Consider the following 17,082-nt stretch of genomic DNA (forward strand, 5'->3'; position numbering starts at 1 on the left):
TAGGACTGACTATATAGTATAGTTGCCGATATAGTATCGTCAAAATAGGCAAATAGGCAAATCGTGAACAGCCCTGGTGGTACCTATTGTAGCTGAAAGAGAACAACGAAATAGAGCAAGTTCGACTTGACTGGATGTACCGACTACGCCCCAAGCCTCATCGACGACTGTCTTGAACAAATAGAATGGTAGAAAGTTGGGGCAGATGTGATGTGGATGGAAGGAAGTTGATGTTATGTAAGGAAGTCAGTTGTCCGATTAGATTACAGTGGGCCATGGCGAACCAGACCAGTGGACAATGTGCTATGCGACTCCGATGGCACATCTGCTTCGTGCTGAAAAGCACAGGAGCCATCTGATGACTCCAGGGCTCGAAGCAATGATGACAGAGGGAATCATGTGACGAGACTGCAAGGTGTTATTGATATGATAATCTATTTGGTGTCTCAACTATAGCTATTCGCAACTGTTTGATCTGCCACACTCGAGCTGGCGAGAGTACTCCGCAATATGATTTATAGTTAATCACAATTGTTAAGTAGGTAGTGTACGGAGTAGATACCTTGAGTAGCTAGTCCAGAACTTGCCAATCCATTAAAATGAGAAGGCTAATTAGTTAACTCTTGTAGTTGGTTAGTTCGTTAGTTAATAGTTGTAGCAATTTCAGATATCGCTATCAGTTCCATGTTGACAATATGGTATGACTTCTAACTAATTAGACCAAAAAGCCAGCTGACTAATGGTTCAGTCCTTGTAACTAACTAGTACTTGATATGTCAATAATAACTAATTAGGGTAAGTTAGCAAGTAGTACCTCGCCGTAGGTACGTAGTAGGCACGGAAGAAATATCCACCCGATTCGGGTGAGTTTGTATTTCGATTTGCGTCAGACTATCCAGACCAACCGGGTGAGTTCCGTGAAAACAAATTAGAAAATGTGACAGACAGACCCATATTTGGGGTCTCTCTTTTGTTTCTTTCTTAGACTCTTAGCTTATTTTATTACTACGTAGTATGGCATAGTATTGCTTTGTGGACGGATTGACTTGCCTTGTTTGAGATTATTATTTAACATATTACCTTCGGTAGTGTTAGGTATTATTGAGTGACCTTGCCATAGAGAGACTTGGGTCTGCGAGTCGGTGGTCAGTGGTCACAGATTAGTTGCAATTAAGACAAATTAGGATCTGCCTGGTCTGGCCTTTGCGGATAAGTTATTGCAGAGCAGTCTAGGTAAGTACCTTAACTTAGTAGTGTCTAAGGATCCATACTCTGTAGTCTTTACCTAGGTAGGTAGGTAGTTAGAGAAGTCGGGGGCGCTGCAAACATCTGGGTGTAACAGCGGGACACATCCGCTTGATTTTCGGGTGAAGTGCCTAACTCCAAAGAATAGCTCCTTCGGTCTTTCGGGTGGAAATAGTACAGGTAGGTATTTGTTAGGTTATTTAGTCTCTCATCCGAGAAGGAATTCGATCCATATCCCTAATTCCATAGTCTCTCGGATGGGTCCTGCTGACTCTTGGAAGTGGTATTTTTGTTCGCGGTGCTTGAATAACACCGGGGCGGCGGGTCCGGCCGCTGAAGGAAGGAGATAACCAAGTACGCACCTAGTTCTAGGAGTTGATAATAAATATGACATAAGGATTGAAAAAGAAAGAAAATCCACCCAAAAAAGTAAATGCATACTCTGACAGGACAAGAACAAGAGACCCCAGAAACAAGAAATCCAGAAAAACAAGACCAAAGAAGAAAAAATGAAAGCACCGCAAAAAGATAAGTAGGGAGAAACGGGATAGACAGAAGCCGGGTGTGAAGAGAAACAGAGGAAACCAGGCTAGGATGATGACGAGACTCGGCAACGCAAGGCCTGAATAATTCCACCTATGACAGACTCCCCCCTTCGCAGAGGATCAACAGTGCATGCAAGAATGATCCATCGCACAAACGATCTACGAACCGCGATAGTACTTTCTGTTCTTCGCTGCTCGGTACGAGGTTTCTGTTTTCTCCTCTTCTCGACTTTGGACTCTGGACCCTCGGCTCTCGATCCTGTCGGTCTTCGCCGATCGAAATAAAGAGGAGGATTGGAATCCAAGTTCTAGTTGGTTGGTTCGTTAATATCTGGCGGGCGAGAGGAAAACTAGACCCGAGGGACAATTTGTTGCTTGAGTATGTAGTGGCTCCATAGAAATAAAGGAATTAATTATTGAGTGTCGACTCGACGGGATTCCGGCTTCTCTGACTAGGCTCTAGGGGTAGTGGACTCGGTGGACTCGGCGGGTGTACGCAGTACGCAGTACTACTCCGTACGGCTTGTGATGGTTAGATTCTGGGCCGAGTTAGACCTTGGGGTCGAGTTTCTTATCCTCTGATGTCTTCTCTCTTCTATTTTAAGCAAGTCATTGTGTCTGTGCTCGGACTGTATAAGCCTCACCAGCTTGAAGAAGATTACTGTCTGACAGTATTATCCAGTCTATCCAGTCACCGGGGCAGTGAAGTAGAATCGACAGGTTGGAGAGTAATTTTCAGTCTTGAAGGCGCAAAGCTGGCCGGCCGGCCGCTCCACAATTAGCACTACATGGTGGACTAGTACTTCTGGCGTATCAGTCTACCCGCGGCGTTTAGGTATTGGACCTTACTTCCTTAATTCCTGCTCGCATGCAAGGCTTTATGTGAGTGCGCTTATCGGAGAAGATCTCCTCCGATCGATCAGTAACAACGGTTGTCGGTGCGGATTGCTTTGAAGGAAAGTAAACATATGCGCAAGTAAGAAAGTCAATGGCGTGGGCTAGAAGAAGATCCCGCAATAACCGCACCCTTTGTTCCAAATTAGCCGTTCCATGGTCCCGTGTGGACCTGCCAGTAACTAGCGTATTTCAAGGTCAGGTACTCCGTATCCGTACAGCCTTGTGCGAGACGCCCTTTGCATTGAGGGGTCTCGCGAAAGTTAAAAAAAAAACCACCCACAGTAGAAGAGCATGAGAAATAACTATCAAGTGAGAAGAAAAAAGAAGAAATCTCAAAAAGAATGAAAGGCTCGAAAGCCCATCCAAAGCTCCAAGTTGATCCGTTGAGCATGGACCAGCCATGCATTAAAGCCTAATTTCTATTAGCGCCCAAGCGCTTCAATGCGGGATCTAACGACTCGTCCAAAATGTGCAAAACCAAAACACAATCGCAGAACAGTGCTGATATATAAAAAGACAAAAGCCGCCTCCCATCCGTCAAGTACAATGGTTTTCGTTCAAGGTATACATCACTAGCCGTTACTGATAACTCGCAAAATCAAAGAAAAATATGGTAAAGAAAAAAGCACATTCGTTAAACCTCGAGGACCATATCTGCGATCAACGCAGCCATAAAACTGGTCGTGGGTCTTATGTCGTGTTTGGAATATTTCGTTCGAATGTAAAGGCCCGATGGTGAGATCACATCTCTGGAGTAAATCGTTCCATCTTGATATCGTGAATGTCGGTCGTCGAGAGGGAATGCGGGGCAGGGTCGTTCTTCGCGCGATTAGATTCCTTCGCCGCTTTGCGTTTTCGTCTCTCGCAATCAGCTCGGTGTCTATTGTAGGAGCTGAAGTTAGCGTATGAACAAATAAGACCATAATCTGAGATGCCTAACATACCTTGTTAACGTGTCTTGTCGACTGAACTTCTGATCACATAGATCGCAGGCAAACTTCCGAATGCCACGATGGATCTGGCGGTTCGTTAGTGCTGGTGTTTTCTGAATCGCAGATATAGACTACTTGCACTATCCACATGTCGTCTGAGGTCAGTTCGCCTGCCAAATGGTCTTTCGCAGGTGTCGCAGGTGTACATCTTCCTTCGAGATGGGTCGTGTTTCTTCATGTGCTCACGGCAGTTTGAGCGTCGAGTAAAGCGAGTGCCGCAAGTGGTACACTCCAGACCACTAGCAGACGGGATCTTGGATGGATCGTCATTAGATGTTTCGTCATGGTTTTTGGTCCACTTCAAGATTACCTCGTATGGATTACTCTGCGCCACTGATCTTTGGCCGCGTTTCGAGAGCCTTTCGACACTGGGATCTACCTCAACGAGCGTGCCACTGGTGCTCCCAGTCAGCTGGTGATCAGTGGATACATCGTTATTGATCATCGTTTGCGGCATCGGTGCCACTGCTGAAGTCATGGGGACATCAGTGGCAGTCGGAAGAAGGCTCTGGTCCCAGCGTTCGTTGTGCTCTTCCTTAATCTTGCTCGGTCTCTCGAAGGGATCGAAGGCGTTGTAGTAGTTTGCGTTCGGCCATATTCCTGAACTTTGACTCCGGAGCATGTCGTGATGTCCCGCAATTTCCATGGGGACGCCGTATTCTGGCGACGCACTCAACGCCTGGGAACCGTAGAAACTGAGGGGCGAGGCTGACACATCTGGAATACCACCAAAGGGCTCGTATTTTGTCGCAGGAGAAAATGGGCCAGCGTCCAGCGCGGCATCGATAATGGTCTCGGGAGGCATTAATTGGTCAGTCCAGTCGGTTGTTGGTGACGGGTATGATCCAGTATAGACCCTCAGCTGCTCAGCAGATGGGCCCATATCGCAGTTGCAGATTCCTAGCCCCGTGGGAGGCTGAGAGTGAGGCACATAATTATGGACGGACCGCATTGGCGACGAGTAAGCCGGAGAGGTGTCCAGCATCATTGGATCATCCGACAGTGTGCGAACGAGGGAGGGAGGGGAAGGAAACGACATAGAAGTACAGTCCATTCTTTAGTGTCACAAGCGGCGAAAATGAGAGGGAGGAGGCTCGGCTCGAGAGGCAACGAAACGAGAGAAATTATAAGCCCGAGAAAAAAAGATAGAAAAAAGAGGAGAATAAATAGAGAAAGAAGCGGGGTTATAAGAAAGATGAAAAAGAATTTCAGATGCAAAAAACTAGAAGAAAATGAACAGCGAAGTAGCAAAAGACAAACTGGTGTTCTTATTGTCGCAAGCTAAGAGAACTTTTTCTCTCTCTCAATCTCACCCGTGGGAAACCAAATATAGGCAGGCAGCGAACTATATCCACGATCTAAGGAAACCACGAGGGTTTATAAGAAGATAAATATAATGACTCAACAGCAGCACCGTTGGAAAAGATTAATAGTGGCGAACATGGAGCGTGGCTGAAAATGGGATCGATAGAATACGCCAAATAACAATTGGAGGGGACGGTGCCGCCGCACTGGCACAGGAGAGAGACGAGCAGCAACCTTGACGCCTGGGTCAGGCAAGGCAGAATTGAAGGAAAGCAGACGCATGAATGCGGTGGGCAAGAGGGAAACACAGAATGAGTAAGTGAAGGGGGGTGTGGCAGGTCTAGCTGGAGGGCCGGACCGGGTTGACTGCAGGCCATCTCTGCAGCGTCCAGATAGGCGCGACAGAGAGAAAGTCGGCATGCACAATGACTTAGCGCCGGAAGGGTGTGATCAGGTCAAATTACCAGTCCATCAGTCTGTCAAGTCAGAAGTCTTCGTCGGTACCGGGGTCGAACAGGGATGGAAAAGGAGGGGGGAAAGAGAGAGAATGAGCATCGTCATTGTGGCCTAATAGAATTTGCCCGAGTCGATTAAAAAAGAAAAGAAAAAAAAAGAAAAAGAAAATAGAATAAAAAATATAAAAAAAGTGAAAATAAATAAGAGCGAGAATTATTAATAACCGCAATCAATAATATTCCAACAGCAATGCCAGAGGGAACCCGAGAAAAGCCCCAGTGACAGGGGATTAAAAATAACAGAAACAAGGAAAAAGAAAAGAGAATCACCGACAGGGTGGGTGGACAACACCCAGCAGGAGGAGCAGTACCTAGTACTTGGTCAATGGGAAATTCAGACAGGGTGGTCCATCAGGAGAGATTGAATGGATGGGGTGCAGCTGGAGGGACTTGGAAGGACCCGCGACGCCTGGCTCCCCCGATCACCGCCGGCCGGAAGATGTTTTTCTTTTCCTCTTTTTTTTCCTGCTTCTGGCTCCGCTCGAAGTGGTCAAGGCTGGACCCGACAGTCTGGTACCTTGCTTGGCAAATGAGCAGTGCGTGTCGCCTGGTCTGATTGGCAAACACAGCCGCATGATCCGGGAAGAAAAAAGGGGAGAGGGGTAAGAAGAATTGTGACGATGGAAGAAAGAGGGGGGGGAGAACATATCCAACCCTAACTTGCAGACCAACAAACAAAAAACGTCTCTCCGTCACCATTCATTTCCCTCCCTCTGAACAATGGGCTTGATTCCAGTCTGTATTCCGGAGGATTAGACTGGGCCGCAGATGGGAGACAAGGGATCTCGATCATGGTCATCGACCTTTAGTAAACAGTAGACCAGGAAGAGGCCTCCTGCCCCATCGGGACGAACCCCTGGTCGTTAATTTGTGTACGTGTCTATTAATCACCGTCACCTTATATCAATTCCCCCACCTATCAAGCACCGCATTCCAGAAGAAAAAAAAAGTTAACCCGTGGTTGGAAAAAAAAAATTGAATAAAATAGAAAATAACATCATGAAAATAAAAAATGATAATCCAAAATAAATCAGTCGGGATCCAAACGGAAAAGCTAAAAAGGGAAAAATAGAAAAAGAAAAGGAAAAAAGAAAAGCCATCACGCCCGAGTCCTCTGTCGAACAGGGCTCATTTCGAACGATTCCCCGTTTGGGAACTGGTCAGGGACCGGTCCTCACGCTAAATCTTTAGCTATGGCATCGGCTATGCAGCAGGTGCGTGTGCGTAGCACTCGTGGCAGTGGTCCGTCGGCCCTGCGCGAGGTTCCCCAAAAGGAACATTCTCTCCCTGAATGACAATTATCATTTATTGGCGCCGGTGGTGGACGGCCACCGTAGCTGCCACTCGCTCCACCTGGGTCCGCAACCGTTCCACCTCGTCGATCATATCCGCGGTGTCAACACGCCCGGCCTGCCCCGGGCCTAGCCCGCGCGCTTCGGGATGCTGACCCGGACTAGTGCGGCCCCTGAGCCTCGCAGAACCCAGCGAACGCTCCGTTGCGGAGGCATAGAGCGGGGCGCGGTGCGTGGAGAGAGCAAAACCACTCTGTATCGAGGATGTAGGTCGGCTACCTCCTCGTGTCCTCGCGGTCGGGGGAAAATGACTATTTCGCCGGGCAACATAGCGGCGGCTAGATTCATAGGCCCAGATCAACGCAACAAAGGGGAGATGGGTGGCTCGGAGGAGGATGATACGCACTCGACGAATGCGCTCTGCAGACAAGAAGAGCCGCAGAGGACGGATACAGAGAAGAGGGATGAGATTCTGTCGGCGAAAGAATAAAAGGCAGTGGTCAGTGGCCAAGCCCAAAACAAACGGTACAAACTAGGGTCTCAACTGACCAAGGGAGGCATGAAGTAGGTTAGTCGGCGGGAGTTACTGCTTTCAAGCACGTAGATGGACAGCCTATTTCCACACCAGTTAGACGACGGACCCCAAAAGAGACGAACATGAACCGGCTGGTTACTAACTGGAAGAGATACTCTTCCCTGGCATGTGCCATGACCTAGCAGAGAATTAATCAACACGCCCGATTGAAGGGACAATCCACGGGAAGGACGGAACGTACCCCTTCTAGACTCATACTCATCAAACTGACCAACGAAGAGATCAAAAGTAGATTTGTCATGGAGACGAAGATTAACCTGCAAATCATGGCTGTCAGTTTCTCCAATTTCTCTGTGATGTAATTCGAAGCTCCAAATGCCAAGGTGCCGTGGGGTTGGATGCCCTATGGAGTATGGCAGCGGCATGGCGCCTACAGGGTCTCGCAACCCATCCGTCACCCTCGTCGGCAACCACACTTTGCACGATCGGGCGACCCCACGAGGACCACCCAAATAGAAAATCAAAATCAACTGAATAAAAAAGTAATTCAAATCGTTGGGCACAGTATTTCCAACGCCACTGGCGTCGTCGAACGTGACCGAAAGAGTATGCGACCGACTTTTCCAAAGTTCCTGTGGCGCAGGTATAGAAAAAACTCACATTAAACCGTAGCCGAAGATTGGGGAAATCTAAGGAATTAGCGTGTTAGTTAACTTAACGCGAGAGCCAACCGATTTTGCCAAACCCCTGACAATTTCAATTCAGGCCGCATGACAGCCGCTTAGTGCGTCGGACTTACTTCCTGAGCGATGTCCTAATGTCCAATCGATTCAGCCACCATCAGTTTTGAAGAACGCTTTCCACCAAGTTTAGGAACAACGCACGAAGCCCAAGACGTTCGATCTGCCTCGCACCGTTAGTTCAAAGAGCGGTCGACGCCGGGGGGTTTTCACCGCCATACCCAAAGAACACCTTCACCAAAATCCACGACATTTGCCTGAGAGAAAGGCGGTCGCGCGCCAGCATCGTGAATGTTGTCAAGAACCCTGCCCACCGTTGGCACCGACACTTTCTCTTTGCCCGGGGTCTAACCCAATCAGGGCCCTGGACTTACCGATATACAGCACTACTACCACGGGGATGAACCGGAAAAAGGCCTTGGTCTAGTCGTATCGATCAGCCTCACCGTCCCTCCCCATCCTACGCCAAACGCAGTAGGCCAGGTGCTAGAGTGTCTATCCATACCATCTCCTTCAAAACTGGTATCTACACAAGGAACCAGTCAGTGGGGCGTTCTGGAAATCGGTGCGCCCATGCGCGCGTTCGGCGGGTCCGACATACCAGGCTTCCAAAGTAAGAGTTCAGGCTCACGAGCGAGCATAGTCTTGTCCACCGCAGTTAGATCCTGAAACTAAGACCTGACAGTGATTCAAATGATGTGGATCCTCACCGTGGAACCAGAAACAGTGCCTCCAGGGACAGAATGTCGAATGATAGGTCCGTGATGTAATCACTCTCCTGGGCCAGGCCGATAATCCCTGGACATCCCCCCTATCAGTTCATGGATTCAAGTCACTTTCAGCTGGGGCAACACCACTGTGCCAGATCCAGACCGACAGGACAGAGCTGAAACGTTGACAAGGCAGATTCGCATGTTACAGAATGACTCACTTGCAATGACGAAAGCGAGTCCGGTGCCTATGATACCCATGTTCCACACTTTCCAGAAGTCCATCTGGTAGAAGAGCATGCCCGCGTCGGCCATGCCACTAAACTCATCATAAGCAAATGCGGCGATCCAGAAGTACATTAGCGTCTCGAAGAGCCCTATGCCCGTCGACTTCCTCTCGACGAGAACCGCATAGTACAGAAGAAGAAAAGATACGAAGAAGGCAGCTTCGAACGCTTTCCGGTATACCGGAACCCTGAGACGTGAGTATGGGTCTGCCGTTCTGTATCGGGGTACACAGGTTAGCAGGCTACTAACTGCATGAACGAATGCAGCCCGTCATACCGTTTATCGAGGAAGTGCGGTCGTTTGGTCGAATGTACGCTCAGCGTGTCCCAAAATACAATCTCCCCCTTCCATATGTTGTCTATGACCCTCTGGACCACCTTCTGGCCCAGGAATGTCTTTGCATGGGCGATGGTGGCGATCTCTAATGCATTCAGGCCAAAGAACAGAGAGAACTTCTCCAACTCTTGTGCGTCATGAGAGGAGCTATACGAGCCTCGATTGTCCAAAGAAAAGGCGCTTCCTACGCGACTCCGACCCCCAAATAAGTTATACACAGACGATGAAGAGCTCTGGAGTAAGGGTATCGTTTCGCTCTCTCGTCTGCTGTGTTCTTCAACGGGACCTGTAAAGCCTGCAGTGCCTCGCTCCGCTTGGGTCAGAGAGGCACTACTTGGGTTGTGTAGTTTAAGCTCCTCCAGCAAGAACTCAATGGTCTCTCGTTGATCGAGGTGGCAGAGAAACTGCCAGGCAACATACTCGCAGGCATATCCGCGACTTTCATTTAGGCCCCAATCGGCATCCGTCGTATTATCAAATTCCCATTTCAAGATCCTATTTAAAAATTCGGTTCAGAACTGATCTTCTCGAAACAGAATACGAGCGAAAAACATACATCAGAGCAGCGATTATGGAAGGATTATGTGAGTTCTCCGCCAAGGCGTAAATCAGATGTCTGAGATGTTGACCATGGGGAGTAGACCTCAGCTGCTCGAATGTATACGATACATCGGAAACGGCCAGGGTTATGAAACTAGACGACACACGACACGTGTCAGATATCGTATACATTATCTATCGGTTAGCCACGAGTGCATGAGAGAATTTACTTGTACAGCTTTCGAACGACGTCGGCGAGCGGCTCATTGTCTTCGATAATCGGTGGCTCAAGTTGATGTCCATTGTCGGCGGGCGCTATCGATGATGTCGAAGAATCCGGCCTAATGGAAGAAGACATGTAGGGTACCTAACGGTTGGGCTTCACAGCCAAGACAGCTAGACGTAGGAATCAAGACTTTGCTACCATGAAGCACAACAAAAGGGCGGGGTTAGAAGAAAATTTCAGGGATGAGCAGCCACCGACAGAGATTTGATGAGGCTGGTTAGGGAGCTTTAAAATGCTCAGTCGGTGAACAAGCTTTTCTCGCAAGAATGGCTGACATTCGAGAGCTTATTAGGCGAGTCTTGGCAGCGATCGCGCCACGTGAATGGCGACGATATGACCAACGTCGAACTTGACGACTGACGAGTGAAGAGTCGGCAAAACAGGAGTATCGGTGAAGCATCCAGCAAGAGTGTCAGAAGTGGGTAGGATCCATAATCGTCGGATGACTACCGATGCCCATGATAGCTAGTCGGGGCTTTGATTGGTTCCAGCACGTTCACCCCAAGCCTGATAGCTCCTAGTGACATCAGTAGCCGGAATGCCAGGGGGTTCGAGGCTCTCAAGACTGAGAATGAGTCCGGGAAAATTCATCATTGGACATATGATGGACCTGTGGTATTCCTTCCGGGGGGAATCGTCCACCATAGCTTCTATCGCATGTTTAATTTGTCTTCTCAAAATGTTAGCTGTACTCCGTAAGTTGCCAGCAATTGGTTTGTTTAATCGCGGGTTTCCGCTAACCGCATCGGTGCATCCATGTCACGAGTGTGCCCACTCACCGCCTTCCCCGTAGGACCTCGTATCATGTGACCCGTAGCGGCCATTTCCCCCCAGCGCGTCGACTTGACTTCACCTTAAATTGACTTGCAATACTCGGCCCATTCTTGTCGCTCGCCTGAGCGCATCGGCAGAATTCCAGCTTGCCAGTTTCTGTTTTTGCTGGATATCTCCGGCCTTCCCCTCAATCCCTGTGAGATGAAGACGCCTCGGCATCATGGGTCAAGGTTACTCCCTTACAACCCTCTCGGCGGGTTCGGCTGGGATCGATGTTCCAGAGCTGTCCGATCTGATGTATGAGAAGTCGATGGGCGGCGGCAGATTCATGAAGAGCATCCGAGCAAGGCGACAAAATGGTCTCGTCTTTGTGAAGGTGATTATGAAGCCGTATCCTAGCATGAAGCTGGAGCCATACGTCAAAGTCATACTTAGTAGGTTTGCCTGTGTTGATTACTCGAACGTACAAAGACTTGTGGGGCCGAATTATGCTAACTTTTGAATTTAGGGGAGCGCGAGTTACTTTCTAATGTACCCAACGCGTTAAGCCATCAGAGGGTGTTGGAAACCAGTACGGGCGGTTACCTCGTTCGCCAGTACATCCACAGTTCCCTTTACGACCGCATGAGGTAGGTGCTTTTCTTGGGCTTCTTTTGAATCCACGTCATGTCTCGAACGTGCTAACGTAAGCAGCACCCGCCCTTTCCCCGAAGATATTGAAAAGAAATGGATTGCTTTCCAGCTACTGTGTGCTTTGCGCGATTGTCACTCGTTGGATGTGTTCCACGGGGACATCAAGACGGAGAATGTCTTGGTCACTTCCTGGAACTGGCTGTATCTTTCGGATTTCTCTTCATCTTTCAAACCGACCTTTCTCCCGGAAGACAATCCGGCCGACTTCTATTTCTACTTCGACACATCCGGACGACGAACCTGCTATCTGGCGCCAGAGCGATTTCTGGAAGCCGGCGAAGAGCCAGGGAATCGGAATGTCAATTGGGCCATGGACATTTTCAGCGCTGGCTGCGTGATTGCGGAGCTGTTCTTAGAGGCACCGATCTTCACTCTGAGCCAGATTTACAAATATCGGAAAGGCGAGTACAGCCCAGAGCACAGCCAGTTGATGAAGGTGGAAGACCCGGAAATACGAGCCATGATTCTCCATATGATTCAACTCGAGCCAGAGTCGAGATACTCGGCGGAAGAGTATCTGAATTTCTGGAAGGCGAAGGCGTTTCCGGAGTATTTCTACAGCTTTCTTCACCAATACATGTCGCTCATGACCGACCCCTCTGAGGGGAGAACCCAGGTTGACGCGGAGTCGGCCAGCAGGGGTGAAGCCGATGATAGGATCGAGCGGGTCTTTTACGATTTTGACAAGATATCCTATTTCCTCGACTCTTCGCCCAAGGCCGCCAGCAACAATTTCGGTCAATCCACCGCCAGACTCACCGGCACCACCTTTCCTGTCCACCTTGACCTGCCCAATTACAGGCACCAGGTGTTGACATCTCAGGCGCCAGCAGACGATGGCGTTTTGATCTTCCTGACTGTTGTTGTGTCGAATCTGCGCAACACATCCAAGGCGTCGGCTCGGATCAAAGCCTGTGACATTCTTCTGGCCTTCGCTGAGAGATTGTCGGACGAAGCAAAGTTGGACCGTATACTTCCTTACATAATGATCCTTCTTAACGATCGCACGGATTCAGTGAAAGTCGCTGCCATCCGCACTCTAGCACAGCTACTCGAAATGGTTCAAGTAGTCTCTCCAGTTAACGCTTACCTTTTCTCCGAATACATCTTCCCCAGACTTCAACCATTCGTCCCAAGCGCGAATTCGAACCCCAGCACTCTGGTCCGCGCCGCCTACGCATCGTGTATTGCGTCCCTTGCGCAGTCGTCACTTCGGTTTTTGGATATGATCCAAGCATTGCGCTCCGACACTCGTCTACCGGATCTGATACCAGCAGGCAGTGAACCCAGATGGACAGAAGATGCCACATATCACAATCTCTACGACGTTGCGCGAGTCGACCTTCTGGAGTATTTCGAAGCGCACACGAAAGCTCTCTTGACTGACAGTGATTCTTCTGTTCGTCGAGCCTTCCTCGGATCGGTGTCCAGTTTATGTGTGTTCTTTGGTAACGCCAAAACTAATGAGGTGATTTTGAGCCACCTGAACACCTACTTGAACGACCGCGACTGGATCTTGAAATGCGCCTTCTTTGAGGCGGTAGTGGGTGTGGCGGCGTACGTGGGGAGCACGAGTTTGGAGCACTACATTCTACCCTTGGTGGTTCAATCCATGGCTGACCCCGAGGAGTTCGTTGTGGAAAAAGTAATTCGATCCTTGGCTGCGATGGCTAACCTCGGTCTTTTCCAACGGTCTACCATTTGGGATTTGCTTAACACCATCGTCCGGTATTTGGTTCACCCTAACCTTTGGATCCGGGACGCAGCCGCGTCTTTGGTCACTAATTCGACCAAGTATCTATCTCTTCCCGACAAGCTCTGTGTTCTGACGCCACTTGTACGGCCTTACATCAAGGTGAACTCATGGAACTTTTCCAAGATTGAGCTGCTCGACGTACTTAAAAGACCACTTTCACGGAGTGTGTATGAATTGGCCTTGGTCTGGGCAACAAAAGCGGATAAGGGAGTGTTCTGGAAGTCAGCGGCTTCCGATGGCATGTTCACTCTAGGCTCATCCGATGGCTTGCCCTCGCGTAGTGGGCAGAAACTCTCGGGCTTTTCATTGAGTGCGCAGCCTCGGAATGAGGAAGATGAGCAGTGGATATCTCGGCTGCGAAATATGGGGATGAACACAGAGGACGAGTTCAAGTTTGTTGTTCTCAGAGAGTACATCAGGAAAGTATCGCAGCGTCACACAAAGCATGCTGATACTACAATTTCTCCCCTGAACAACGTCGTCGCTTTGACACAACTTGGGGTTACTCCACAGACGGTTTTCTTTGACAAGACCCAGAACATTAGGCCACGCAAAGATGACTACGCCCAGGCCAGAAACGAATCGAGTCGGCCCGACGAGCGTAGGCATACCATCACGGATGCCCTCCTTGACGCTTCAACCACCATAGATAGGGCACCAAGCAGTCGTCGAAAACACTTGCGGACGAGAAGCCAACTGCAGCGGGAGTCGGGAGCTTCACGACAACATGCTTTGGATATTGTCCGGGCCACGGAACACTCCGCCGCATCGTCGCCGCTAGCATCATCACCAAGTGGTGCACCCAGCTCTCGACCCCTGTCACCACCTAGTTTGGACACTGAGCGGAGAGCGTCCGGGGGCGGCAGGGAAAGTCCAGGACAAAATAGCTCCTCGACACCCACCGACGCCGAGAACCCAATGATCAAGAATCTAGCCGCCGGCGTACAGAGGAAATCTAGCGCTATGAGCCTGCTCAACCGCAAAGACTACTCCGCGAAGGCATATGCAGAGACGGGCACAAGCTCGGCGAATGCGTTCGGCAAAGTTGACGTGCCGGCCCAAAGAGAAGCATCGGAGCCACCTACCCCTTCTGCTGCTCAGCATGACCAGAAAGCATCCGGCAACCAGCCTCAAAAGTATCATGCGAACCATTCCTACAACGGGAATGACCCTTCCATTCTCAAAATGTTAGATTCGGTGTTCGCCGAGAACTATCCTACGGACCTTTTCGATCTCGGGCCCTACGTTAAAGAGATAAATCCCCGGCGTCCAATCAAAAAGGCCAATGAAAACGATCTCAACAAAGTATGGAAACCTACGGGAGGGCTTGTCGCCATTTTCGGGGAACACAGCGGCTCTGTGAACCGAGTGATCGTCGCCCCAGATCACGCATTCTTCGTGACTGGCTCGGACGATGGTACGGTGAAGATCTGGGACTCAACCCGTTTAGAGAAAAATCTGACGCCGAGGTCTCGCCAAACCTATCGCCATTCGACCGAAGCCAAGGTAAAGACGCTGACGTTTGTGGAGAATACACACACCTTTGTCAGTGGTGCGACGGATGGAAGCATTCACGTCGTTAAAGTCGACTATCACAACGTGAATGACAACATTCGGTACGGGAAGCTGCAGCTCGTGCGGGAGTATCAACTACCAGTCGCCGACGATGGAACTTCGGAGTATGCCTTGTGGATGGAACACTTCCGGGTGGATGCCCAGTCAATCCTCCTTATCGCAACAAACACCTGCCGAATTCTCGCGCTGGACATGAAAACCATGCTTCCTATGTTCTCGCTTCAAAATCCAGTCCACCACGGAACGCCGACCACATTCTGCTGCGACCGAAAGCACAACTGGCTGCTCATTGGCACCACCCACGGGATCCTCGATCTCTGGGACCTTCGCTTCCGAGTACAATTGAAGGCGTGGGGTCTTCCTGGATCGACCACCATCCACCGGCTCCAGGTCCACCCGACCAAGGGACGCGGGCGATGGGTTTGCGTGTCCAGCAGTGGCAGCCACGGCAACGAGATCACGGTATGGGACATTGAGAAGATCCGCTGTCGCGAGGTATACCGCGCGGACTCACCCGGCGTTGGCGGTGTCAGCTCCGCTGTGAACGGAGGTCATCACAACCCTCAAGGTGGCAATCCCCCCGGAAAACCCGGGCTAGGCTGGTCGACCGTCAAGGAATACGAAGCCTGGCAAGTCGAAAGCGACCGACCGGAAGGCATGTTGAGTCGGTTTGCCATCGACGGGCCCGGTTCAGCCGCCGTTGAGCAAGCCTCCAAGCCGTCCCCGCCCGGCACGCCGGCAGGCATCTGCACCTTCGCCGTGGGATTCGACTCCCCGGATGACGGCAAGGACAATAGCACACGCTGCGGGTTCGTCATTTCCGGGGGAAGCGATCGAAAGATCCGATTCTGGGACCTGGCACGACCGGAACTCTCGTCGATCGTCAGCGGCCTAGACGCCGTCACCGACGGAGTGGCGACCGGCAAACCACGTTACGACGTTGCGCAGCCCGGCCCGTCTCTCCTCATGACCACCGAGCATCTCCCCAGTTCTGCTACCGCTGCTGCTGCGACTCCCTCGACACCTACGACTGGGGGGGGCGGGAAGGGAGCCGCCAGTCGGAAGGCTGGCAGTGGGCGATTACCACGCAGTACGGTGATCAGCCTGCAGCAGCAGCAACTCTTGAAGAGTCACTTGGACTTCATCCAGGATGTTGCAGTGCTGCGGTCGCCGTACGGGATGGTCGTCAGTGTCGACCGCGCTGGGATGGTTTATGTTTTTCAATAATTTTGGGGTTTGGGATGCAGTCTGTCATTTCAGTTAATCACGATAGATATGAATATTTTTCTATGATATTGATATCACACTTAGTTCTCCCCTTAGCATTGACTAACAACAAGCTTTCCTAGTATGGCACAACACATAGATTATGGAGGTTTTCAAGCAAATGACCTTGTCCAAGAGGTATACACTACATAGCCTAGCCCCCCACTCACGCGAACAAGCAATACCTCCCTATCACAGCATCTACGCAGAGCCAATAAAGAGGCAGATATGTAGGCAATTAGGAAATAAACCTAAGGGTCTGTCTGCACAACGCGTCCAGCACACAGCACAGGACACTACCCTGCAGGCTAGGTGAGCACTGACATGGAAGTTTATCGTACATGTATATATGTATGTTTGTAGATCAAACACTGTGTCTAGTCACTTAGTCAATTGGGTTGGATTGCTGTGTCAAGGTGCGACAATGGCGATGACAGCTCGGGGTCCAAGCTCTAGCTCTAATTGTCTCGGGGTTTAGACTAGGACTGAGAAGAGTCCGCCATACGTAGGGATTATGCGGTCCTTGTTGGGGTGTACTCGGTCTACATTCTTATTCCCTTTTCTTTTCTTTTTTTTTGGGGGGGGGGTTATAGGATATCTTGGTGAAGGGGTGTAGCAAAATTTTTGGTTATATTCAATTATTTACTTAAGATTGACGGGTTGCTCGGTTTCAATTTTTGGCTTATATATTTCTCTGCTCTACATACCTTAAATGCTTGTCCAGGTCGCATGTCTCATTTACTTAGCAAGTAGGTATCTATTTACACATCCCGGATCTGCCCAAGCAAAGCT

General features: G+C 50.0%; 3 protein-coding genes across 3 annotated transcripts; 1 reads left to right on the forward strand and 2 right to left on the reverse strand.

Moving 5' to 3' along the window:
* Positions 1 to 3,428: 3,428 nt before the first annotated feature.
* KD926_002865 (putative C2H2 finger domain protein (Ezf)) lies at positions 3,429 to 4,733 on the reverse strand (the record flags this gene model as incomplete). Its single annotated transcript, XM_053094434.1, has 3 exons — positions 3,429 to 3,567; positions 3,632 to 3,705; positions 3,768 to 4,733. The coding sequence occupies 3 exons, from the start codon at positions 4,731 to 4,733 to the stop codon at positions 3,429 to 3,431; spliced, it is 1,179 nt and encodes a 392-aa protein (XP_052950782.1).
* A 2,071-nt stretch (positions 4,734 to 6,804) lies between these two features.
* KD926_002866 (uncharacterized protein) lies at positions 6,805 to 10,298 on the reverse strand (the record flags this gene model as incomplete). The annotated part of the gene is made up of 14 exons (XM_053094435.1): positions 6,805 to 7,263; positions 7,341 to 7,404; positions 7,449 to 7,504; positions 7,568 to 7,643; positions 7,987 to 8,015; positions 8,126 to 8,140; positions 8,288 to 8,413; positions 8,531 to 8,592; positions 8,668 to 8,737; positions 8,785 to 8,864; positions 8,998 to 9,278; positions 9,341 to 9,895; positions 9,957 to 10,094; positions 10,171 to 10,298. The coding sequence occupies 14 exons, from the start codon at positions 10,296 to 10,298 to the stop codon at positions 6,805 to 6,807; spliced, it is 2,139 nt and encodes a 712-aa protein (XP_052950783.1).
* Positions 10,299 to 11,220: 922 nt separating this feature from the next.
* KD926_002867 (ubiquitin-binding serine/threonine protein kinase VPS15) lies at positions 11,221 to 16,251 on the forward strand (the record flags this gene model as incomplete). Its single annotated transcript, XM_053094437.1, has 3 exons — positions 11,221 to 11,434; positions 11,509 to 11,629; positions 11,694 to 16,251. 3 exons carry the CDS (start codon positions 11,221 to 11,223, stop codon positions 16,249 to 16,251), a joined length of 4,893 nt encoding a protein of 1,630 aa, XP_052950784.1.
* Between the last annotated feature and the right edge of the window lie 831 nt (positions 16,252 to 17,082).

The sequence above is a fragment of the Aspergillus affinis genome, assembly GCF_023601865.1.
Source record: "Aspergillus affinis strain CMG 70 chromosome Unknown NODE_163_length_65872_cov_85_306938, whole genome shotgun sequence".
Taxonomy (NCBI): Eukaryota; Fungi; Ascomycota; class Eurotiomycetes; order Eurotiales; family Aspergillaceae; genus Aspergillus; species Aspergillus affinis.